Consider the following 25,314-nt stretch of genomic DNA (forward strand, 5'->3'; position numbering starts at 1 on the left):
GCCTCAATAACACCAGCCGCCCCCACCCCGCCCAGGCCACACCCCTCCCGCCTCCCACTATTACACTTCCCACTCCGTTCTTCCTTTTGTTTTTCAAAAGTAGCTCCAAAGAGTAAAAGTAGCTACCGAAACGTCTTGAAATTGGCACGCCTTCTCCTAGCTTTCCAAACCAAACGGCTGAGAATAGGAAGAAAATGAACCAAACCAATTTCGGGAGTGGGCGAGGTAGAGGTAGACAGTGGCAGGCAGTGGCTTCTGTGCTTTCGGCTCCCCGGCACCCCACTTCTGGCACCCACTCTAATCCCTCCGGGACGTGAGCTGAGATTCCCAGAAGGAGTACCGTGTGACACCAACCCGGAACAGGCTGCTGGCGCCTTCGGGCTCCCGGGGTCAGAGGCGCGGATCCTTCCCCAAAAGGGTCCACCCCGCCCGGGCCCACAGTCCGAGGCAAGGACCAGCCCTCCGGCAACCTAGCGCGCAGTGGGCACGGGTGGGCGCAGCCTCGCGGGCTTCCAGGGTTTCAAACTGAGCCCCTTGGAGCCACCCGGCCCATTCGCTCCTCTCGTTTCCGGGGTGGGGGCTAGAGCACAATGTCTCCTGGCACGAGCCTCCCGCGCTCCAGTCCTTGGCTAGCAGGGTCGCCCTGGAAGCAGCCCACGCGGCCCCGGGCCCCCTTCTGCCTCCCCCGAGTCCTCACCCCTCAGGGCGCTGGGGCGGGTGCCTGGGAGGGTGCGGGTTTCAAAACCACCCGGGCACTGCCGCTGGGCCGGCGGCGCTGGCGGAGGGCTCGGAGAGAACCGAGGGACACTCACCGAGCAGCGGCTGCCCCACCGGGTCCGGAACGCAAGGCGCGCGAAGCCACCCAGGTGCCGCCGCAACGCAGGCGCAAGTTTGAAAGTCGCTCCGGGAAGGGGCCGAGACTGCCGGCCGCTCCCGCCCACCGCCAACCCCTTGGCGGCCGGGGCGCGGCCAGCTGCGAGCGCGGCCCCCGGGGACCCCAGCCCGCGCGCGCCTTCCCAGTGCCCAGCAGGAAGTCGGGGCCGAGCCGAGCTGGAGCAGCCACGGGAGGGGGCAGGGAAACCGGGAGGGCGGACCAGGAATTTTTCCAGTGGGTGGAGACTTGGGCCGGCGGCTGGAATCCCGCGATTGGCGGCTTGGCGGGGGCCGGGGGGAACCTCGCGGCACTGCGAGCTGGAAACCGGGGTAAAAGCTGCGACGGCGGCGGCAGGGCTCGCACGCTGCTAATGATTAACTCCGCAGGTGGGGCGAGCGCGCGGCCCCGGCGGTGTGCGCCGGGAGGAACGCTACCCGCCCGGGAGCCACCTAGACGCGCTAAGACACGAAGACGCAAGTGGGGTGGGGGCCGAGGGGGTCACCCTGGTGTCACAGACCTGATATCACGGCCTCCCAAGAGGGCCCCGGAGGGCCTAACCCCGATTTTACGAACAGGAAAGGTCCTTTAGTGGGGATCGAATCTGGGAGCCCTGACCCTTCCAAAGCCGGGCACCTCGGCTTTTCTGAGTCCGAAAGGCACGTCTTGAATTCCTCACCGAAATTCGGTTCCCGTGACCCTTTACAGATGTAAGTCCAAACCTCTGAGAAACGAGCAAGAAAGAGATGAAGAAGCCGATAACTTGGGGAGTCCCCCAAGATAGTGTTAGATGAGAAAAGCCAAGAGGCAGAACCCCGTGTAATAAAAGACCCATTTTGGTACAACGAAGAGAAGCTCCCCTGTTCTGATGTCTGTATGTAATCATTTCGGCATGGAAAAGTGCGCACCTGGAAAAGAGGGGCTGAGGGCGGGAACGGAGACATTCAATAAGGATCGGCTGGCTTTTGAGCAAGAGCATAAACTTTAAATAAACCGGAAATAATTCGTCAATAAAGGTGTTAAAAAAAAAAAAAAAAAGATGCTGTCCCAGCACAAGACAGGGAGAGAAGCCCGGGATGGGAGGAGGAATGGATGGGACACGGACATCAGAACCTCTGGGTACATTTGACATTAGTGTGTAGACATTAAGTGTGTCTAGTAAAGGACGAATATTCCTGTTTAAAAACAAAACAAGCCCAAAAGAAAAGAAAAATAAGCTACTCCCGGGAAATGCAAGCCCCAGGTGATTTACCGGGAGGGGAGGGGCGGGCGTGGAAGGAAATGGCTTTCAGGTGACTTTGAAACTGGATCCAGGCCGAGGGTACGGTGAAGACAGCGGGGCTCCCGGCTACCCACAGCGGGGGAAAGAGGTAGGCGCTGGGCCTGATCCGCGCGGGAAGCCGGGCGCACATTCCTCTGAGAGAGAGGGTCGCACATTCCTGCGGGAGGGAGAGCCGGCTCCAGCCTAGCAGAGCCCTGCCCGCCCCGAAGGGGAAGGTGAAAGAGATTGCGGAAGGTGGGGGCGGGGGCAGGATCGGAGGTAAACAGCCACCGCGGCTCAGCAAGAAACGGCCGGCCAGGCTCCGAGCTCCGGGGAGAAAGAGAAGCCCCAGTCTTCAGCGTTCCAGAGTGTAGTTCAGCCTCAGGCTTCTGCTTTTTCTTTGATCCTGCTTTCTTCTCTGATCACCCAAATCCTATCAGTCCTGCCCATCTCAGATTCCGGCTTCCAAAGAAGGCTTCTGGCTTAACTAAGGCCACAGGTGGTGCAGTGGCAAAGAATCCGCCTGCCATTGCAGGAGGTGCAAGAGACAGAGGGTTCCATCCCTGGGTAGGGAAGTTCCTCTGGGGGAGGAAGGAAAACCCACTCCAGTATTCTTGCCTGGAGAATTCCAAGGACAGAGGAGGCTGGTGGGCTAGAGTCCATAGAGTAGCAAAGAGTCCCGCTGGACTGAGTTACTGATAGCTCATTGGTGAGCAGTACCCCTCACCCCCAGCCAGGACAGGTAATCGAGGTTGTGGTGGTGGTTGTTCAGTCACTCGGTTGGGTCTGACTCTTTGCCACCCCATGGACTGCAGCAGGCAGTTACTGATAGTAATAGTAACTCATTTAGTGAATGTTTACCATTTGCAGGGTTCCTGCCATGCCGCAGTGTTTACAAACGCTGTCTCCCTCCATCCTCACAGCTGCCTTGTGAGCTAGTGTTGGATATCAGGTTCATCTGCTTCCTTCTTGGAAAGGAAACCTTGCTTTATTCAGGAGGCCAGCCACCTGGGGAGATGACTGACTCCTAGCCAAAAGCCAACTGTGGAGTCTCTGCTCCCCATGGAAAATTTTTAAAAGGAGAATCATTTGGGGAACAGGTCAGAGTCTTTCTTACACTCCACTGTGTGCAGACATTCTCCTGATTGGTTGGTGGTAAGGTAACAGGTCATACCTGAATGGTCTAGTGGTTTACCCTACATTCTTCTTTAAGTCTGAATTTGGCAATAAGGAGTTCATGATCTGAGCCACAGTCAGCTCCCAGTCTTGTTTTTGCTGACTGTATAGAGCTTCTCCATCTTTGGCTGCAAAGAATATAATCAATCTGATTTCGGTGTTGACCATCTGGTGATGTCCATGTGTAGAGTCTTCTCTTGTGTTGTTGGAAGAGGGTGTTTGCTATGACCAGTGCATTCTCTTGGCAAAACTCTATTAGCCTTTGCCCTGCTTCATTCCGTATTCCAAGGCCAAATTTGCTGTTACCCCAGGTGTTTCTTGACTTCCTACTTTTGCATTCCAGTCCCCTATAATGATGAAAAGGACATCTTTTTTGGGTGTTAGTTCTAAAAGGTCTTGTAGGTCTTCGTAGAACCATTCAACTTCAGCTTCTTCAGCGTTACTGGTTGGGGCATAGACTTGGAATACTGTGATATTGAATGGTTTGCCTTGGAAATGAACAGAGATCATTCTGTCATTTTGAGATTGCATCCAAGTAGTGCATTTTGGACTCTTTTGTTGACCATGATGGCTATTCCATTTCTTCTAAGGGATTCCTGCCCACAATAGTAGATATAATGGTCATCTGAGTTAAATTCACCCATTCCAGTTCATTTTAGTTCCCTAATTCCTAGAATGTCAACGTTCACTCTTGCCATCTCCTGTTTGACCACTTCCAATTTGCCTTGATTCATGGACCTAACATTCCAGGTTCCTATGCAATATTGCTCTTTACAGCATCGGACCTTGCTTCTATCACCAGTCACATCCACAACTGGGTATTGTTTTTGCTTTGGCTCCATCACTTCATTCTTCCTGGAGTTATTTCTCCAATGATCTCCAGTAGCATATTGGGCACCTACTGACCTGGGGAGTTCCTCTTTCAGTGTCCTATCTTTTTGCCTTTTCATACTGTTCATGGGGTTCTCAAGGCAAGAATACTGAAGTGGTTTGCCATTCCCTTCTCCAGTGGACCACATTCTGTCCCTTATGATTATAAAGTGGAAGTGAGAAATAGATTTAAGGGACTAGATCTGATAGAATGCCTGATGAACTATGGACGGAGGTTTGTGACATTGTACAGGAGACAGGGATCAAGACCATCCCCATGGAAACGAAATGCAAAAAACCAAAATGGCTGTCTGGGGAGGCCTTACAAATAGCTATGAAAAGAAGTGTAGTGAAAAGCAAAGGAGAAAAGAAAAGATATAAGCGTCTGAATGCAGAGTTCCAAAGAATAGCAAGGAGAGATAAGAAAGCCTTCCTCAGCAATCAATGCAAAGAAATAGAGGAAAACAACAGAATGGAAAAGACTAGAGATCTCTTCAAGAAAATTAGACATACCAAGGGAACATTTCATGCAAAGATGAGCTCAATAAAGGACAGAAATGGTATGGACCTAACAGAAGCAAAAGCTATTAAGAAGAGGTGGCAAGAATACACAGAAGAACTGTACAAAAAAGATCTTCACGACCAAGATAATCATGATGGTGTGATCACTGACCTAGAGCCAGACATCCTGGAATGTGAAGTCAAGTGGGCCTTAGAAAGCATCACTACGAACAAAGCTAGTGGAGGTGATGGAATTCCAGTTGAGCTATTTCAAATCCTGAAAGATGATGCTGTGAAAGTGCTGCACTCAATATGCCAGCAAATTTGGAAAACTCAGCAGTGGCCACAGGACTGGAAAAGGTCAGTTTTCATTGCAATCCCTTAGAAAGGCAATGCCAAAGAATGCTCAAACTACCGCACAATTGCACTCATCTCACACTCTAGTAAAGTAATGCTCAAAATTCTCTAAGCCAGGCTTCAGCAATACGTGAACCATGAACTTCCAGATATTCAAGCTGGTTTTAGAAAAGGCAGAGGAACCAGAGATCAAATGCTAACATCCTCTGGATCATCAAAAAAGCAAGAGAGTTCCAGAAAAACATCTATTTCTGCTTTATTGACTATGCCAAAGCCTTTGACTGTGTGGATCACAATAAATTGTAGAAAATTCTTCAAGAGATAGGAATACCAGACCACCTGACCTGCCTCTTGAGAAATCTGTATGCAGGTCAGGAAGCAACAGTTAGAGCTGGACATGGAACAACAGACTGGTTCCAAATAGGAAAAGGAGTATATTTTCCTTATACAAGGCTGTATATTGTCACCCTGCTTATTTAACTTCTATGCAGAGTACATCATGAGAAACGCTAGGCTGGAGGAAGCACATGCTGGAATTAAGATTGCCGGGGGAAATATCAATAACCTCAGATATGCAGATGACACCACCCTTATGGCAGAAAGTGAAGAGGAACTAAAAAGCCTCTTGATGCAAGTGAAAGAGGAGAGTGAAAAAGTTGGCTTAAAGCTCAACATTCAGAAAACGAAGATCATAGCATCTGGTCCCATCACTTCATGGGAAATAGATGGGGAAACAGTGGAAACAGTGTCAGACTTTATTTTTCTGGGCTCCAAAATCACTGCAGATGGTGATTGCAGCCATGAAATTAAAAGATGCTTATTCCTTGGAAGGAAAGTTATGACCAACCTAGATAGCATATTCAAAAGCAGAGACATTACTTTGCCAACAAAGGTTCGTCTAGTCAAGGCTATGGTTTTTCCAGTGGTCATGTATGGATGTGAGAGTTGGACTGTGAAGAAGGCTGAGCACCCAAGAATTGATGCTTTTGAACTGTGGTGTTGGAGAAGGCTCTTGAGAGTTCCTTGGACTGCAAGGAGATCCAACCAGTCCATTCTAAAGAAGATCAGTCCTGGGTGTTCTTTGGAAGGAATGATGCTGAAGCTGAAACTCCAGTACTTTGGCCACCTCATGCGATGAGTTGACTCATTGGAAAAGACCCTGATGCTGGGAGGGATTGGGGGCAGGAGGAGAAGGGGACGACAGAAGATGAGATGGGTGGATGGCATCACCGACTCGATGGACTTGAGTTTGGGTGAACTCCAGGAGTTGGTGATGGACAGGGAGGCCTGGCGTGCTGCAATTCATGGGGTTGCAAAGAGTCGCATACAACTGAGCTACTGAACTGAACTGAAGGTAACAGGGCCCTATCCCAGGAATCTTTCCTGATGCTCCACCTTGATGGGGGTGGGGGGGGGCAGGGGGCGGGGCCTTAGTTTCTGCAGAAGAACTCAAAGATGTTGTGTGTGTTCCTTGATTTGTACCAACTTGCCTAGTGGTTCAGTGGTAAAGAACCCACCTGCACTACAGGAGACGTGGGTTTGATCACTGACCTTTGTCAGGAAGTTCTCCTGGAGAAGGAAATGGCAACCCACTCCAGTATTCTTGGCTGGGAAATCCCATGGACAGAGGCGCCTGGCAGGCTACAGTCCATGGGATTGCAGAAGAGTCAACGACAACTTAGAGACTAAACAATAAATGTCTTGGAACCTGGACCCTGCCCCATTTCTGCACCATCGTTTCTTAACTTTTCCTCCTTTGTTTCTGCATAACCTCCCTTCCCTGATTAGTAGCTGTTTGAATCTGCCCCTTAGAACTCTAGGAGGCTGAACGAAGTCTGTTTTATACAAACTAGAAATGGGGAATACAGAAAGGACTTGTACCTGGGAGGGTCCCACAGGGTCTTTTTCCATTTCGCTAGTAAGTATGCTTATCCCCATTTTACAGATGGGATAACAGGAGGTCCCAGGGATCTAACCACTTAGTCAATATTACATAACCAGCAAAACCCAAGCCTGACAAGATAGGTACAATATTTGAGGGCTTACTATGCGCCAGCCATTATTCCAAGTCCTTTATATGAACGATTGTAGTCAGAGAAGAAGAACCTGAGGCAAAGTCATGCAGCTAATGTGTGGGAGACCTTGGGTTCATAATAAGGGAACGTGGCTCTTCAGCATTTCTGCTTTATTTTTGACACTTGCTATTCAGTTCACGCCTTGATTATAATGTCTTGTGCTGCTTCTGCTTGTTTTAATGTATAGCTTATTTCCTAAAAAGAGTGTAATCTTGCCTTGTGGCAGAAGTCATATAGGACATATTCAGTAGCATTTGTTCCTCGATTGTGTCCGACTCTGTGACCCCATGGATTATAGCCTGCCAGGTTCTCTGTCCATGGGATTCTCCAGGCAAGAATAGTGGAGTGGGTTGACATTCCCTTCTCCAGGGGATCTTCCCAACCCAGGGATTGAACCTAGGTCTCCTGCATTGCAGGAAGACTCTTTACCATCGTAGAGCAGTGCTGAACTCAGATGAAATAACACAATCTCAAACCAGTTAGTCCTAAAGGAAATCAGCTCTGAATATTCATTGGAAGGACTGATGCTGAAGATCCCAGAGTTTGGCCACCTGATGCAAAGAGCTGACTCATTGGAAAAGACCCTGATGCTGGGAAAGATTGAAGGCAGGAGGAGAAGGGGGCAAGGGGATGAGATGCTTGGATGGCATCACTGACTCAATGGACATGAATCTGAGCAAACTCCTGGAGATAGTGAAGAACAGGGAAGCCTGACATGCTGCAGTTCATGGAGTTGCAGAGAGTTGGACATGACTTAGCGACTGAACAATAATAATAATAAAGAATTAAACTCTGTGTCTGGCCCAGCAGCTCTAGACTGAAGCCACTCCACAGCGCAGAGCCTCTCCTTCAGCCTTTTGCTTTAGCAACCTCACCCTTTCTGCTATTAAGTCATTTATTATTATAATAACACCTTGTGTCTCAGTAATGCATTTAATCCAAGATCTCAAAGTATTCTAACTCATCTTCAAAGTACCCCCACTGAAATGGGGAGTTGGACTATTTTTCCCCATTTTATGGGTGAGAAAACCAAGACAACACAGAGTTGGAATGACTCACTATGGAAATCAATGGCAGGGTTTCTTCTCCCAGCCCTTCCCCTCCTCCTTCCTGACTCTTGGCTGCCAACATTTGCATCTAAATTTCAAATCCCAGAGACAAAGGCCATTGAGTTTTCACAATAAAGGACATTTCCAAACTGTCATCTCAGCTGCTCTGTTGTGGTAGACCTCAGGAGAGGGAGGGGATGTAAACACAGTGAAGGTTCCCTGGGGCTCTGTGCTTCCAGCCCGGAGAAGGAGCTAGGGCCGGTTGGCTGGGTGGGGAGTGAAATCCTAAACTGGGAGGAAATCTCTGTCGAAGGGAATCCCTGCAACCTATAAAGCACCACCAAACTCTGAGGCCTCAAAGCTTTGAGTTTCAAGCTACATTTTAGCCATGTTTCTCAAAATCTGAATCACAAGCCATAACAACAACAGATACAATGGACCTCATCAAAATATAAAACTTCTGTGCCTCAAAGGACATCAAGAAAGTGAAAAAATGCAAAGTACGGGAGAAGGATTTTGCAATCATATATCTGATGAAAGACTGTATCTAGAATATGTAAAGAACTCCTTCAACTTTATAATAAAAAGGCAAATAACCCAAATTGTAAAATGGGCTAAGGATCTAAATAAGACATTTCTCCAAAGAAGATGTGCAAATGGAAAATAAGCACATAAAAAGATACTCAGAGTCATTAGCCATCATGGAAATGCAAATTAAAAAAAATATATATATCACTTCATACTTTTTTTTTTTTTTTGCCAGCGCTGGGTCTTAGTTGCAGCACACAGGAACCTTCGTTGCAGCAAGCAGGCAGGATCTAGTACCCTGACCCCTGCATTGGGATCAAACCCAGGCCCCCTGAATTGGGAGCGTGGAGTCTTAACCACTGGACCACCAGGAAAGTCCTCACTTCATACCTTTTAGAAAAGCTAAAATCAAAAGAACATAATAGGGGCGGGGGAAAAAAGACACATAATAATAAGTGTTAAGGAAGAAATGGAGAAATTAGAACTCTCAAAGTTAATGAATGTAAAATGGTGTAGCCACTTTGGAAAACAGTCTAGCAGTTCCTCAAAAGGTAAAACATGGAGTTACCATATGACCCAACAATTCTACTTCTAGGTATATACCCAAGAGGAATGAAAACATCTATCCACACAAACCCTTGTACACAAATATTCATAGCAGCATTATTCATAATAACCAAAATGTAGAAACAATCCAAATGTCCATCAACTGATGAATGGATAAACAAAATGTATATCCATATAATGGACTATTATCCAGTCATAAAAAGGAATGAAGTACTGATTTATGCTACAACATGGATGAACTTGAAAAGATTATGCTAAGTGAAAGTAGCTGGTCACTAGGACACACATATATATGTAATATATATATACACACAGATATATGTATATATATGTACATACATACATATATATGTATGTGTATATACATACACACACACACACACACACACACACACACGTATGTGATACCATTTACATGAACTGTCCAGAATAGGCAAATAGGCACAAAGTAGATGAATGGGTGCCTAGAGCTGGAGTAGGGTGAAGGGAGATTGGATGGGGGAGGGGTGATGTGACTGCTGCCAGGATCGGAGTTTCTTTTAGTAGTGATAAAATACTAAAAATATTTAATATACTAAAAATCATTGAATTGTATATTGTAAATGGGCAAGTTGTGTGATATGTGAAATACATCTCAATAAATCTGTTTTTTTTTTTTTTTTTAAAGCATGCCATTATCACATGTTCCAGAGTTACCCAGGCTACCTATGTTCAGAATCCTATCAGAATCGTCAGCAGTCAGGGACCCAACTCTTCATGTCCTCAGAGCACACTGAATGAAGTTCACTATGCCTGACAAGACAGTGATTCAAAGCCATGCAGCCCCCAGGCTTCCTGAAATGAGTAGAATGGAAGGTCTGTAACTAACTCTCCATTAGAGGAGAAAGGGCAGTGACCTGGGCAAGGGGCAGTGGGTGCACGGGAGCTGCTTCCTGAAGTTCTTTGTCAGTAACTTCTTTTCCTCAGTCTGGACTCCTTAGAGAAGCTCAGTCATGTCGGACTCTTTGCAACCCCATGGACTATACAGTCCATGGAATTCTCCAGGCCAGAATACTGGAGTGTGCAGCCTTTCCCTTCTCCAGGGGAATCTTCCCAACCCAGAGATCAAGCCCAGGTCGCCCACATTTCAGGCAGATTCTTTACCAGTTGAGCCACAAGGAAAGCCCCTGGATTCCCTAAGTGTCAGAAAAATCTTACATCGGAAAGAGGAAGAAAGTGTGGAGTGAAGGAGAGGAAGACAGCTCCTCTCCTTACTACATTCAGGCTCATGGCTGCTGCTGTGGAGAGCTCTTGAGGAAAATGGGCTGTTTATTTGACTTTGTGTCTACAACAGAAACATTTGCCAATCACTTGTGGTTTTTCAAGAACCTGGGAGCACATGTGAACCATTTCTGGAGATCACTTTTATTATCAGTAGATAAAAGAGCTATAAACCAGCATTTACAACACCTGAGACCTGGGAGTTGGCACTAAGATGTCAGCCTTTGATGATCTAGGGGTGATTTATACATAAACATGCTATTCCTTCTCTAACTTCTGGCCTCCTCTAGCTGAGACTTTTAAGACCTGAGTGTTCATAAAAATTGCCTGGAAAGTTTCTCACTCCAGACAGAAACAGACCCCAGGAATCTGTGACTTTTTAATAAGGAAGTAAGTCAGAAAGACTTCTGGCCTTTGGGCTAGCAGTTTTCCTATTTGCATCACATCACTACCTGTCGATAAATGAAGTGTAAACGTGGAATAGTCAAGCTTTACCCAACCTAATGTTAAAGCGAAAAATTTTCTGAGGGGGGTTAAGGAACTATTAGATGAGATGGTGTTTTGGGTTGTCTGTTGTACAGTTGCTCAATCATGTTCAACTCTTTGAGACCCCATGGACTGCAGCACACCAGTCTTCCCCGTTCTTCAGTATCTCCCGAAGTTTGCTCAAACTCATATCCATTAAGTCAATGATGCCATCCAACCATCTCATCCACTATTGCCCCCTTCTCCTCCTGCCCTCGATCTTTTCCAGCATCAGGGTCTTTTCCAATGAGTCAGTTCTTCCTATCAGGTGGCCAAAGTATTGGAGCTTCAGCTTCAGCATCAGTCCTTCCAATGAATATTCAGGGTTGATTTCCTTTAGAATTGACTGGATTGAACTCCTTGCTGTCCAAGGGACTCTCAAGAATCTTCTCCAGCACCACAGTTAGAAAGCATCGATTCTTTAGTGCTCAGCCTTCTTTATGGTCTAGCTCTCACATCCATACATGACTACTGGAAAAACCATAGCTTTAACTATATGGACCTTTGTTGGCAAAGTGATGTCCCTGCTTTTTAATATTCTGTCTTGGTTTGTCATAGCTCTTCTTCCAAGGATAAAGCATCTTTTAATTTCATGGCTGAGGTCATGGACCATATTGATTTTGTCTGAGTACTTCATATATCTATGCTATTGATATCCTAGAAGGCTTGCCACTTCTACATGAGAATTTTTCAGACCTGGGTGTTCATAAAAACTGCCTGGCAAGTTTCTGACTCAGAAACAGACCCCAGGAATCTGCATTTTTTTAAATAGCCAAGTGAGTCAGATATGAGATTCATTAGACCACACTTTAAAAAACATGAGTCTGAATTCTGTTTTGTGTCTTTTCCCCTCCTGGTGCTTCTTCTCCCTCCCCTGAAACACAGGACTCAAGATAAAAACCCCCGAAATCCCTCCCAGTGCTCCAAAGATAAAAGGGTATGGCTTTTAAGAGCTCAGATGTTGGAATTAATCAGGCTATTATATTTAATCAGATGAAAGAGTTCCACCTTGATTCCATGTGTAGTGCTTAATCAACACCTTAGAGAGAAGCAGGGTGGGGTGCACCTACCAAGTGCTATACTGTAACTTTCAGAAAGCAAATTAATAAGAGCTTAATTAGGAGGTAATTGCCCAGTTACTTGCAGATGGAGGCAGTTCTTCCTGGCTGTAATTTTGGTTGTTGATGTTTTCCTCTCAAACAGGGGCCTCTGGGTTCCCTGGCTTCTCTGTCTTATCCAAAGAGGATGCAGCAGCAGTGCCAAGGCGACAATGGGGCCCAGACCTGCCTAACCCTTCCTTTGGTTTCTGTGCCAGACCACACAGGAAACATGGGTTGGTTACAACTGGATTAGGGCAACTGGGACCAGGTCCATCTCGTTTCCTAAACCACCGGCATCTTCTCCACGGAGAATGAAGCATCAACAGAAGGGTGGATGGAATAACTTTGTTTGTCCACCTGAACAGTGACCAGGCTCCCAGTCAGTCCCCACTTGGTCCTATCCTATTCTTGAAGGCACTCCCTACAAAATCTCCAATCCCTTCAGAAGCAGGTCCTTGCCTGCTCTCTCACTCTCCTGCTATATAACTGCCTTCCTATAGGTCTTAGAGGATTGCCAGGGTTTCTTTCAATCCTGGAAATCATGGATTCTACCATCTGAAGGAACCCCACACTGGATCTTTCAGCTACAACAAGCTCTTTCTCCTTCACCTCCAACAAGCTCTTTCCCCTTCACCTCTAAGCTTGTCTAGGGAGAGAAGCTTGGCTTCTTAATTCCTGATTCTCTGATCCAAACACCCTTATCTCAGGCCTGTGGTTGTCCTCAGCTTGTGCTGTGATGGGGACAACACAGTACCAGGCTAGTCAACCATCCTTTGAGGATCGCCCAACAACCCTTGGAGACAGGTAGTATTCTCTCATTTTACAGATGAGAATATTGAGTCTCAGGTCAAGTACCAGGTCCCAGGTCCTGTGGTCCTTAATGGCAAACCCAGGACAATGTTCCCAGGCCCCTCTGCAGCCTAAACTCATCAGGCGACCAAAGTACCCGACCCCAGCTCCCAAGGAGCCCTATACCCAAGCAGAGAAGGTAGAAGCAACTTAAGCAAATTAAGCAAATGCCCCACTGTGTTTGGCCCAATAAAACCAATTGAAAGTATAAACTCCCTTTCAAGTCACCAGAAAGCCTCTTGGCTCACTAGTGAGATACAGCCTTCTTCCAGGGGCTGGAAAATTGAACCAATGGGAAGAAAAGGAAGAATGTGTTCAGGGTCATAAAGCAGATGGGGTGGCGGGTGGGGTGCGGGGTGAGGGGGGTGGTTGTGGGAAGCAAAAGTCTCTAAATACTTGTGACATGATGTCTCAAGCTAGCCGGCTATAAAAGGTGAGGCAAAGCCTTTGCCTGGCAACCGTAGACTTTTAAGCCCTAATCATAGCTCTGCTGCCTATTGCCAAGGAGTGGTCCCCTTGCTAGAACTCCAGAACATCCTGTCCTCTCTGCCCCAGGGAGATACAGAGGGAGCAAAGCCGGGGTTTGCCAAGTGCTGCTGAAGGGAGTGGAGAGTTAGTCTCCTTCCTGCTGGGCTCAGAGGTTCCTGTAACATCAACTCCAGAACCTTCCTCAGCCCCAGATGTCCTCCATGCCACTCCTCCTCACTAAGCCCCACAGGTCCCACGGCAAGGTTCTCCCTCCCCCAGATCACCTGCTTCCTTGTGGCCCCAGGGAAAAGCACTTTCTCAGGCATCCAGGCCAAGGTGGAGGGCCTTACAGTCCCCCTGGAAGCAGGATGGTTAAGAGCACAGACTTGGGGGTCAACAGACCTGCACGCTAGCTCTGCTTCTTAGGCCATTTAATCTCTCTCTGCCTTGATTTCCTCATCTGAAAATGGAGTGAATAGTAGTAGTTCCTATCTCAGGAATAAGGGAGAAAATATCTGTGAGGTACTTGGCACAGTTCCTAGTCCACAGAAAGGAACAGCTAATAATGTTATTTGTATTTCTGCTTCTAGGTGTTAGGTATCCAAGCCCCACACCTCAATATCCTAGTTTTCCTATTGCCATGTCAAGTTAAAGAATCTTATACCTGGAAGAGACCCTAGAAGTCACTTAATATAAAGGATCTATGGAATGCTTACACATATATATCCCTAAGAATGAGATAATATCAGTAAAGTACTTAGCATGTGCCTGGGATATAATAAGTGCTTGGTCAATGTTAGGGTTTGTGAGAGTTAATTTTATGTGTCAGCTTGACTGGATCACAGGATGTCCAGACACCTGGTTCAATGTTGTTTTTGGTTGTCTGTGAGGATGTTTCCAGAAGAGATTAGCATTTGAACTGGTAGACTCTGACCGGTGGAATTCAATCTCTGTCTGATGGCTGAGCTAGGACATAGGTCTTCTCCTGTCCTCAGCACTCTTGGTTCTCAGGCCTTCAGACTTGGCCTGGAACCTACAGCATTGGTGATCTGGTTCTCAGGCCTTCCGAACCACACCACCATCTTTCCTGGTTCTCCAGCTTAGAGATGGTGAATCAGGGGACTTCTCAGCCTCTATAAGCACATGAGCCAACACCTTATAGTAAAACTTTTCGTGTATATATTCATCTCCATCCTATTGGTTCTATTTCTGTGGAGAACCCTGACTCATACAGATTTTGTTGTTCATTTGTTTATGTAGGAAGGTAATATTTACTAAGTTACCCCCATCTATCCATCCATCCAAGTGTGTTCTGGTTGCTGGGAGATACACACTTTACAATAAGATGTAGCATTGCCCCAGGAGGGAAATGTGTAATCAAATCAAAAAAGAGAAGGGTCAGAAAACAATTAGGGAACAGCTGAGGGCCTAATTGTGTAGTATTTTCTGTGCTCTCAGATGTGACAATGATCACACCTGAAGGGAGGAGAGAGATTCCTTCCCCTTTTAGGAATGACTCAGAATGCATACGCTCACATACTGTTAGCTTTCGAAGAATGCGGACATACTCTTATGTCAAAGATCTCATCACTCAAAAGACCTTTAGGAACTTCCCTTGTGTTTCAGTAGTTAAGAATTGGCCTTCCAATGCAGGGAGTGCGGGTTTGATCCCTGGTCGAGGAACTAAGATCCCACATGCCATGGGACAACTAAGCCTGTGCACCACAACTAGAAAGCCCGCAGGCCACAACTAAGACCTGAAGCAATCAAAAATAGATCCAGAAGGAGGAGTGACCGTGGAGTAGGGACCCTAGTTTCTCCCACGTGGCTCCTGCCCCAGCTCTGAAGATGTTTCCAAAGAGGAGCCAATTCTGACCTGTGCCTTTCCTCACCCTATGCCCAGCCCCCTGGCCTGCACTCCTCCCCGAGGGAGCTCAGAGGAAGTCTGAGACACATAGACATTTCTCTTCCCCACTGTCCCAGGAGACCTAGGAGACGTTCCCTGGAAGGTCTCAGCCATCAGCAAAGATCTACTTTCTCACCTCTTCTCCAGTCTCTTCCTCTGCTCCTCCTGCCTCTTTATCCCATCATTCCCTCTAGCTTAGCTAGAGGAATGTCACCTACTGTCATCGGGGACACTTGAGTGGAGTTCATTTCCCCTGAGCACAGCTGCATACAGACTGGACTCCTGTGGCTCTCACACTTGTATCCACAAGTTTCTAGTCCACAGATATTCACTGAGGGGCTATTATGTGCCAGGCCTTATGCTGGATCCTGTCAGAGACACAAAAGTGTCAGGCCCCATCTCTGACTTTGACCAAGTGAGACAGAGTGACAAGCTGTGAACATGTAACAGTAAAATCTTTAGAGTGCCATTCTAGACAATGAAAGCAGACATTGGTAAAAGACAGTTCTCAGTTCTTTGATGATTATAATTGATATTAGAGGGTAGAGGATATTAGAAGCCAAAGGGTAGAGGCTGGGATGGTCAGGGAAGGTGTCTTCAAAGAGGTGGGCTCTCTTTTTTTTTTTAATAATTAAAATATATATATATATTTATCTTATTTATTTACTTGTTTGGCTGTGCCAGGTCTTAGTTGCAGCATGTGGGATCTAGTTCCCTGACCAGGGATTAAATCTGGACTACCTGCATGGGGAGCACAGAGTCTTAGCCACTGGACCACCAGGGAAGTCCCCAGTCTGACCATTCCTTGCTGGTATCTTAGCAAGGACCTGAACTTGATTTTCCAGTAGAGACTTCCTCCTACCAAATATCTCAACCTAAAAGGAACGGCTACCCACTCCAGTATTCTGGCCTGAATAATTCCATGGACTCTATAATCCATGGGGTCACAAAGAGTTGGACATGACTGAGCAACTTTCACTTCAATGACTTTGTATTAGTTTTTTGGTTGCAAGTGACAGAGACTCAACATAAGCTAACTCTAGTAGAAAATTGTCTTTGATACTCTCTTCAGCTTTAATTGCCTCTTATAACTGGAAAGTCCGTGGAAGTCCATTAGTTTGCAAAATATTGAGGTATGGCTGGCTCTAATAATATTCCAGGGCTCTGTTTTCTCCCCTTTTCCCTCTCTGCTGAGTTCCACTTTCCAGGTCGGCTCTCACTGGGAGGCAGGAAAGCTGGCTGCTAGCAGCCCTAGATTCATAATCTCTGAACTTATCCACCCCACTGAAAAGAGACGAAGTATCCCTCCTAACCGTCTTCTCGGCCTCTTGTCAGGGATCCTGACAAAGCAGGTAAAAGAGATTCACTGACAGCTTCTAGGTCCATCTGCATCTCCACAAAAGACCCAATTACATTCCTTTTTATGGCCGAGAGTCTGTCATACAGAGTGAAGTAAGTCAGAAACAGAAAAACAAATATTGCATATTAAAGCATACATGTGCAATCTAGAAAAGTGGTGTGTGCAGAGCAGGAATAGAGATGCAATGAGGTAGAGAATCAACATGTGGACCCAGGGTGGGGAAGGGGAGGGTGGGATAGACTGGGAGAGTAACACTGACATATACACAGTACTGTGTGTAAACTAGTGAGTGGGAACCTGCTGTATAGTACAGGGAGCGCAGTCTGGTGCTCTGTGATGACCTAGAGGTGGGGGTGGGGGGTGGGGGGAGGGAGGTCCAAGAGGGAGGGGATATATGTATGTGTGTGTGTGTGTGTGCGCGCACACTGTCATGTCCGACTCTTTGCAACCCCATGGACTGTAGCCTGCCGGGCTCCTCTGTCCATGGGATTTCCCAGGCAAGAATATTGCAGTGGGTTGGCATTTCCTTCTCTAGGGGATCTTCCTGACCCAGGAATCCAGCCCGCATCTCCTGCATCTCGTGCATGTGGATTCTTTACCACTAGTGCCACCGGTATATGTTTACATATAGCTGATTCACTTTGTTGTACAGCAGAAACTAACACAACATTGTAATGCAATTATATTCCAATAAAAAATATATTAACTTAAAAAAAAAAAGGGGTTCATTGATGGAGTCCCAAAGTTGGCTGTCATGTGGGGAATACCCGGTGCTGAGGGGTGGATCTGAAAGACAAAAAAGACAATCTTGGACAGGTATGGGGAAGAAAGCAAGGCTGTGTTGCATTGTTCTGGAAAACCTCATCTCCTGTTACAGACGTCCCAGACAGACACATGTCCCCACTTCCTTCCAAACTCTAATGACCAGTCTTTTCACAGGGAAGCAAATGGTTAATTACCAGGACCGATGGCCTACAGACAACAACTGTCTATCAGAGGAGGGTTACTGACTGGATGGTCACTGAGGTGTGGTGTTTTAGGACAGGGATCTAGATCAGAAGACCAGGTTAGGTGGGAGCACCCTCACACCCTGAAACATTCATGAAATGGATTTGGTGGCAAGCAGAACCAAGTCCCTGCTGCAAGCCAGAACTCACTTAAATAGTTTGCAAGTGTCCTCTGTCACTTCAGGGGCTTCCCTGGTGGCTCAGAGGTTAAAACGTCTGCTCGCGATGTGGGAGACCCGGGTTCAATCCCTGGGTCAGGAAGATCCCCTGGAGAAGGAAATGGCAACCCACTCCAGTATTCTTGCCTGGAGAATCCCATGGATGGAGGAGCCTGGTAGGCTACAGTCCACGGGGTCGCAAAGAGTCAGACACTACTGAGCGACTTCACTTTCACTTTCTGTCACTTCAGTCATGTCTGACTCTGTGACCCCCTGGGCTGTAGCCTGCCAGGCTCTTCTGTTCATAAGGACTTTCCAGGCAAGAATACTGGAGTGGGTTGCCATTTCCTCCTCCAGGGGATCTTTTCGATGCAGGGATTGAAAATGCAGCTCCTGCAGCTCCTGAATTGGCAGGCGGATTCCTTACCCACTTGAGCCACCTGGGAAGCTAGAGGGCTTGGGTGGTAGCTTCAGGTGGTGCCACCCTCAGGAAGAGCAAGGTTTCAGAGCTCAAGGCTGCCCTGGACTCAGTCCTGAGTGGGGGACTGAGGGCATTTCCACACTACTCATTCTCTGCTTTTAGATTCTCAATAGGCAGCACTCTCTGCATGTCCCCAGCCTAAGGAAGCAGCAGCTTCAGTCACTTCAGATCACAATCATAGAGGAGAAAAGACAGGAGGCTTAGGGCAGCCTGTCAACAGAGCTTTCTTTGATGATGGAAATGTTTTATGTCCACAGTGTGCAGTGTCCATTACGGTAGCCTCTGGCAATGTGGCTAAATGCAATCAAGGGGCTGAATTTTTTATTTTATTTAATTGCAGTGAATGTAAATCTCAATGGCCACATGTGGCTAGAGGCTATGTATTAGACACAAAGCCTTGGAGAATATCCTTCCTTCACCCACCTCCAGGGCATGGGAGAGAAAAGGCAGGATAAATTGGAACGGAACATCCCAATCAAGGATCTACGTCAGAAAAGGCAGATGGTGTAGAATGGGAAATGGGGAAGACCCCTGGTGTCAACTTCCTTCCTAGACACAGACATCAGCTGCCTGAACTCTGACAACTGTCACCCAGCCCCACCCCCCAGAGCCTTTGGCTCAGAAAAGGACCTCACAAACGGTCATCCGAGGCTACCGGGTGGCCCCGACACCACAGTCCAATGAGGAAGGAAATCACTTCCACGCCTCCCAGTAGCCCTGTGGGGAGCTCACGGCCCCCACCCCAGGCTTCAGAATTCCCATACCCCACAGTCTTCTCCCGCTTTGGGATGCGTCTCATGCCCTGCCTGAGGACCCAGTTCACATGTCCATTAATGGCCAGGTCCCTGCGGGGTTTCAGCCCACATGTGTTGACCAAGTGCCTCCCAGATCATCAGAGGAAAAGCTGAACTTAAATAATTTCCTTTCCAAGAACAATCTGTCACCTAACACTGTGGGAAACCGTCTAAGCTAGCCAGAGCTGGTGACATGGCTCCACCCTCAGCCTCCAGCCCAGAAAGGGATCTGCTCTACCAGGACAGTCAGGGACTAGGTGAATGGATCCTGACAACCCAGCAGAGCCCTCCACCAACCTGTAAATCAACATAAGACACAGGCCTAAGACAAAAGAAAAGAGTGAACTTGCAGGAAAGTGAGATGATTAATCAAATGCCTTTGCACTGAACTCAGATCACAGCTGCTCACAGGCACCCGAAGCCATAGTAGGGCACTGGGTTAGGTATGGGCAGGGCTGGGAGAATGCCAACAATGGAAAGTACCATGAAGGTGGATGGATGGGAGGAGCACTATGTGTCAGGCTGGTGTCGATTTGGCTTCTTTCTATGTACCTTCCATGCCATTCATGCTTCTTCCAGCTTCCAGACCATCTCAAGAAATCAGGCTTTAACTAACTCTCTTGCTGTCAGGAGAATGAAGGCAGGAGCCCAAAAGTGCATCCCCTGAGCTTGCTGTAGTCTAAGAGGGACTTAAACAAGTTATGGGTCTTCTCTGACCGTAGTTTCTATATGTATTGGGGGTATCCTTTTTATTTTATTTATTTATTTGGTTGCATTGGGTCTCAGCTGCAGCACACGGGATCTTTCGCTGCAGCACACAGGCTGTCTAGCTGGGGCACGCGGGCTCCAGAGCACACAGGCTCAGTAGTTGTGGTACGCAGCATGTAGGATCTTAGTTTCCTGACCAGGGTTCAAACCCGAGTCCCCTGCATTGCAAGGCAATTCTTAACCACTGGACCATCAGGAAAGTCTCTGGGGTATCTATTTTCAGAAATAAATCAAGCTTATATACCCATCAAGCTTCATTGCAGCATTACTTTCAACAGCAAAAAAGGTGAAAGCAACTCAAGGGTCTATTCACAGATGATGAATAAAGAAAATGTGATACATACATACAATGGAATATTATTAAGCCCTAAAAATTAGAGAAACCCTGTCACATACTACAACCTGGATGAAACTTGAGGACATCATGCTAAGTGAAATAAGCCAAGTATTGTATGATTTCATTTATATGAGATACTTAAAGTAGTCAAATTCATAAAGACAGAAAATAACAAGGTGGTTGCCAGGGGCTGGAGGGAGGAGAAAGGAGGAGCTATTGTTCAATAGGTTTAGAGTTTCAGTTTCACAAGAGGAAAGTGTTCTAGTCTCTTGCACAACAGTGAATACAGTTAACACTATTGAGCTGTAGACTTAATTTTTTTGTCATGATTTTATAATATGTTTTTAACACAATAAATATTTACAACTAATTATTTTTTTCCTATATTCTCTTATCATTCATTATCATCATCACAAATGCCCATTACAGAAAATGTGGAAAATTGAAAAAGAATTTCTCATAAGTTTCATGAAAGTAAAACCAGTTTATCATTTCAATGTAGTACCATGGGGTTTATAGGGAATAACTAACACTTCCTTGCCTGACTGTTATTCCTTTCCAGAGACAACTGGCTTGACAGGTCTCAGTCCTTAGATGGTCATCACCCTCCCACAAAGGAATTGGCTCCTCTACATTGGTTTATCAACCTCAGATGCCTCTGACTCCTGCCTAAGAAAGATGAGAATTTAACCCACTAACCAACTCCCACTCTTCACCCTACTCCTCTTTATTTTTAGTCATGACAATTATCAGTTATTCTACTGGTTATCTTTTTTTCTAAAATATTTTTAAAATTTAAATTTATTTATTTTTTAATTGAAGGATAATTGCTTTACCGAATTTTGTTGTTTTCTGTCAAACCTCAGCATGAATCAGCCATAGGTATACATATATCCCTTCCCTTTTGAATCTCCCTCCCATCTCCCTCCCCATCTCACCCCTCTAGGTTGATACAGAGCCCCTGTTTGAATTTCCTGAGCCATACAGCAAATTCCAGTTGGCTATCTATTTTACATATGGTAACGTATATTTCCATGTTACTCTTCCAATACATCTCACCCTTTCCTCTCTCCTCATGTCCATAAGTTTATTCTCCATTCAGATCAGATCAGATCAGTTGCTCAGTCGTGTCCGACTCTTTGTGACCCCATGAATCGCAGCACGCCAGGCCTCCCTGTCCATCACCAACTCCCGGAGTTCACTGAGACTCTCGTCCATCGAGTCGGTGATGCCATCCAGCCATCTCATCCTCTGTCGTCCCCTTCTGCTCCTGCCCCCAATCCCTCCCAGCATCACAGTCTTTTCCAATGAGTCAACTCTTTGCATGAGGTGGCCAAAGTACTGGAGTTTCAGCTTTAGCATCATTCCTTCCAAAGAAATCCCAGGGCTGATTTCCTTCAGAATGGACTGGTTGGATCTCCTTGCAGTCCAAGGGACTCGCAAGAGTCTTCTCCAACACCACAGTTCAAAAGCATCAATTCTTCAGTGCTCAGCCTTCTTCACAGTCCAACTCTCACATCCATACATGACCACTGGAAAAACCATAGCCTTGACTAGATGAACCTTTGTTGGCAAAGTAATGTCTCTGCTTTTGAATATGCTATCTAGGTTGGTCATAACTTTCCTTCCAAGGGGTAAGTGTCTTTTAATTTCATGGCTGCAGTCACCATCTGTAGTGATTTTGGAGCCCAGAAAAATAAAGTCTGACACTGTTTTCACTGTTTCCCCATCTATTTCCCATGAAGTGATGGGACCGGATGCCATGATCTTCGTTTTCTGAATGTTGAGCTTTAAGCCAACTTTTTCACTCTCCTCTTTCACTTTCATCAAGAGGCTTTTTAGTTCCTCTTCACTTTCTGCCATAAGGGTGGTGTCAACTGCATATCTCCATTACTGCCCTGTAAATAAATTCTTCAGTACCATTTTTCTAGATTCTGTATGCTGCTGCTGCTGCTAAGTCGCCTCAGTTGTGTCCGACTCTGTGCGACCCCATAGACGGCAGCCCACCAGGCCCCCGCCGTCCCTGGGATTCTCCAGGCAAGAACACTGGAGTGGGTTGCCATTTCCTCCTCCAATACATGAAAGTGAAAAGTGAAAGTGAAGTCGCTCAGCCATGTCCGACTCTTAGTGACCCCGTGGACTGCAGCCTACCAGGCTCCTCCGTCCATGGGATTTTCCAGGCAAGAGTACTGGAGTGGGGTGCCATCACCTTCTCCCAGATTCTGTATATGTGCGTTAGAATACGATATTTATCTTTCTGTTTCTGACTTATTTCAGTCTGTATAATAGGTTCTAGGTTCATCCACTTCATTAGAACTGACTCAAATGCATTTTCTTTTTTTTTTTCTAATATTTTTTTAATTATATTTTTTATTTTTGGCTGAGCTGAGTCTTTGTTGCCATGCAAGGGCTTTCTCTAGTTGCACCAATGGTAGCTGCTCTCTAGTTGCCGTGCGCAAGTATCTTACTGCGGTGGCTTCTCTTGTTGCAGAACACAGCCTCTAGAGCGTGGGCTCAGTAGTTGTGGCTTAATTGCCCCTCAGCAAATGAAATCTTCTAAGACCAGGGATCGAACCCATGTCCCCTGCATTGGCAGGTGGATTCTTAACCACTGGACCACCAGGAAAGTCCCTTAATACTTATTTGTCTGAGCTAGGTTTAGTTACAACACGCAGGATCTTCAATCTTCCTTCCGGGGTGGGAAATCAGTTGCGGCCTGTGAAATCTGTTTCCTGACCAGGGATTAAACCCTGGCCCCCCTCATTGGGAGATCAGAGTCTTAGCCACTGGACCACCAGGGATGTCCCTCTATTGGTTATCTTGGTAACTTTAAGCAATGTACTTAAAACTCACTTGATTACTAGCTGGGTCAATTTTTGATAGTCTCCTAGCTCTGTAAAATGAGTTTACTAGGGCCTTTTACCTATCTTTCCATCAAGATGCCCCTTCCAGCCCCAACTTCTGTCAGTTGTATGCCTACATTTATATTGTTATGTTGATAATATTCATTCCATTTTTCTCTTTCACAATAGATTGTTTCTAGGAGCTAAACATCAGCCCGCTGTGCTAACACCATTGAGACTTTGCCAGTGCGTTTCCTCCATGGGGCGGTATTGCATTCACCACGCCGCGGGTCCACGGATGCAAGAGTTGACCTTTCAGGAGGCGAGTTTGGTGGACATGAGGAGCTCCTGTTCTTGGGCAATTGCTTGGTTTCTACAGACTCCTCACAGTTAAAAACAGCAATGCAATAGCGCAGAGATATGTTGTTAAATATAAGCCAGTCCCTTGTGTGTCTCCTAAAGAAAATCTTCCCAGGAGCCTGGATGGCCCCTAATTAGCAACTCACTCCTTTGCATTGTATTATCAAATATGCAAATATTCCAGGGAGTGGCTGACACCAGGGTACAACCCTGTTTATCAGATGGCTGCCTTCCTGTGTGTCAGGAAGGGTGAGCTGGCCCTGATAAGCAAGTTTTGACACGAGGAAGGGGAGTGGGTGGCAGACCAGCCCTTCTTACTTTCTAGCTCCAGAGCAGCTCTCCAAGGCTGGAGAGGTGGGTGGTGGGCAGCAGCAGGAGATCTTGAGGAGCCACCACCGCTCCAGCTGTGCCCAAGGGCAGCATCCACCTCTCCATGGCAGTGTGTGGGCCCCCAGCTGCCCAGAGCCAGGGCGAGAAAGACAGTGAGGGGGTAGAAGGAACCAGGGAAGAAGGCTGAGCCTCTGGGCAAACTCTAAGGAAAACCAGAAGTGGCTTCAGAAAAGAAAAGTTAAAGGGGCTTCAGAAAAGAAGAGTCAAGGGATGTCCTAGCCTGTCTCTGAATTCTGGTCTAAGCTGAAGAAGGCTTTTCTTGGCTGCACTGGGTCTTCATGCGGCACACAGGCTTTCTCTAGTTGAGGAGCACAGGTTCTAGAGCACATGGGCTCAGTAGTTGCAATTTTCTGGCTTCTCCAGTGCAACGTATGGGCTTAGTTCAGTACCAGGGATTGAACCCAAGTCCCCTACATTGGAAGGGGCTTCCCTGGTGGCTCAGGAGGTGACGAATCTGCCTGCAATGCAGGAGACCCAGATTTTTGTTGTTGTTGTTGTCTGAGGTTTATTGAAAATATTACAGCACAGTAGAAAGACTCAAACGGCTCCACGTGGTGTTTTGAAGTTCACCCCAACTGTAGGCTGAGTGACCTGCAGGTTGGACAAACTGCCAAAGTCCAAGAGCTTCAGCATTTCCTTAGTGTCAGGATCTACTTCAATGATTTCCTGATCCAGGGCTGAGACCTCAGGCACGTAATTGTCTCTCCTCTCTCTCTCTTCCTCCTGCAGCTTGATGGAGATACTTCTAACCAGGCCTCTTTGAATCTGCTTCATCAGATGTGTGACGTAGCCTGCGATCTTATTGCGAAGTTTCTTGCTGGGAATAATGGCGATTTCCTCGCACACCCACTTGTTGGTGTGAAAGTCATTGCCCAGGTGTGTGTAGTACTTCTCAGTGATGACCCAGGCCGCTTTCTTTACGGTTTTGGTGCGAACGCGGCCCATATTGGCGGGTCCTTGGTAAAAGAGCGAGACCCAGATTTGATCCCTGGGTCCCTGGAAGGTCCCTGGAAAAGGCAATGGCAACCCACTCCAGTATTCCATGGACAGAGGAGCCTAGAGGGCTACAGACCATGGGGTTGCAAAGAGTTGGACACCACTGAGCAACTAACATGCCATGCCATGCCCCTGCACTCAAAGGTGGATTCTTAATCCCTGGACCACCAGGGAAATTCTTGCTCCCTGCTTTTTTGCCACAGCTCATATTGTTTGTGAATTGCTTGCTTTGTGTTTGTCTCCACCATATGACTGCAGGCTCTGTGAGGGTAGGGTCTGCCCTGTCTTCCCTCGACCCCTCCTCATCCCCAGCACAGTGTATGGCAGGTCCTATGTGTCCGAGTTCTATCCGCTGATTGAATCCAATAGGCAAATCCTTGAGAACTGGGCTCTTTGGTTTGCAAATGCTCTTCTCCTCAGCAGATCTATAACATAACTCTTCTCTGTCCTTCCACAT

The 25,314-nt window shown here is 46.8% G+C and overlaps 2 protein-coding genes across 8 annotated transcripts in view; both read right to left on the bottom strand.

Annotated features, from left to right (window-relative positions):
- Positions 1-1,753, bottom strand: part of PLEKHG3 (pleckstrin homology and RhoGEF domain containing G3) — a 45,546-nt gene extending 43,793 nt beyond the window's left edge. For 4 of the 7 annotated variants that reach the window (XM_045162043.1, XM_045162041.1, XM_045162042.1 and 1 more), the window contains exon 1: positions 1,551-1,753. In XM_045162043.1, coding sequence (XP_045017978.1) covers positions 1,551-1,706 — 156 coding nt within the window. In that variant the 5' untranslated portion in view covers positions 1,707-1,753. Of the gene's footprint in view, positions 1-812; positions 1,327-1,550 lie in introns of those variants that run through there. The other 3 variants (XM_045162045.1, XM_045162044.1, XM_025295360.3) reach the window with 2 other exon arrangements.
- Positions 1,754-24,349: 22,596 nt separating this feature from the next.
- On the bottom strand, positions 24,350-24,821 carry LOC102410357 (40S ribosomal protein S17-like). Its single transcript, XM_044924847.2, has one exon. It carries the CDS (start codon positions 24,804-24,806, stop codon positions 24,399-24,401), a length of 408 nt encoding a protein of 135 aa, XP_044780782.2. The 5' UTR covers positions 24,807-24,821; the 3' UTR covers positions 24,350-24,398.
- Between the last annotated feature and the right edge of the window lie 493 nt (positions 24,822-25,314).

This window comes from Bubalus bubalis, chromosome 11 (genome assembly GCF_019923935.1).
Source record: "Bubalus bubalis isolate 160015118507 breed Murrah chromosome 11, NDDB_SH_1, whole genome shotgun sequence".
In the NCBI taxonomy this organism is placed as follows: domain Eukaryota; kingdom Metazoa; phylum Chordata; class Mammalia; order Artiodactyla; family Bovidae; genus Bubalus; species Bubalus bubalis.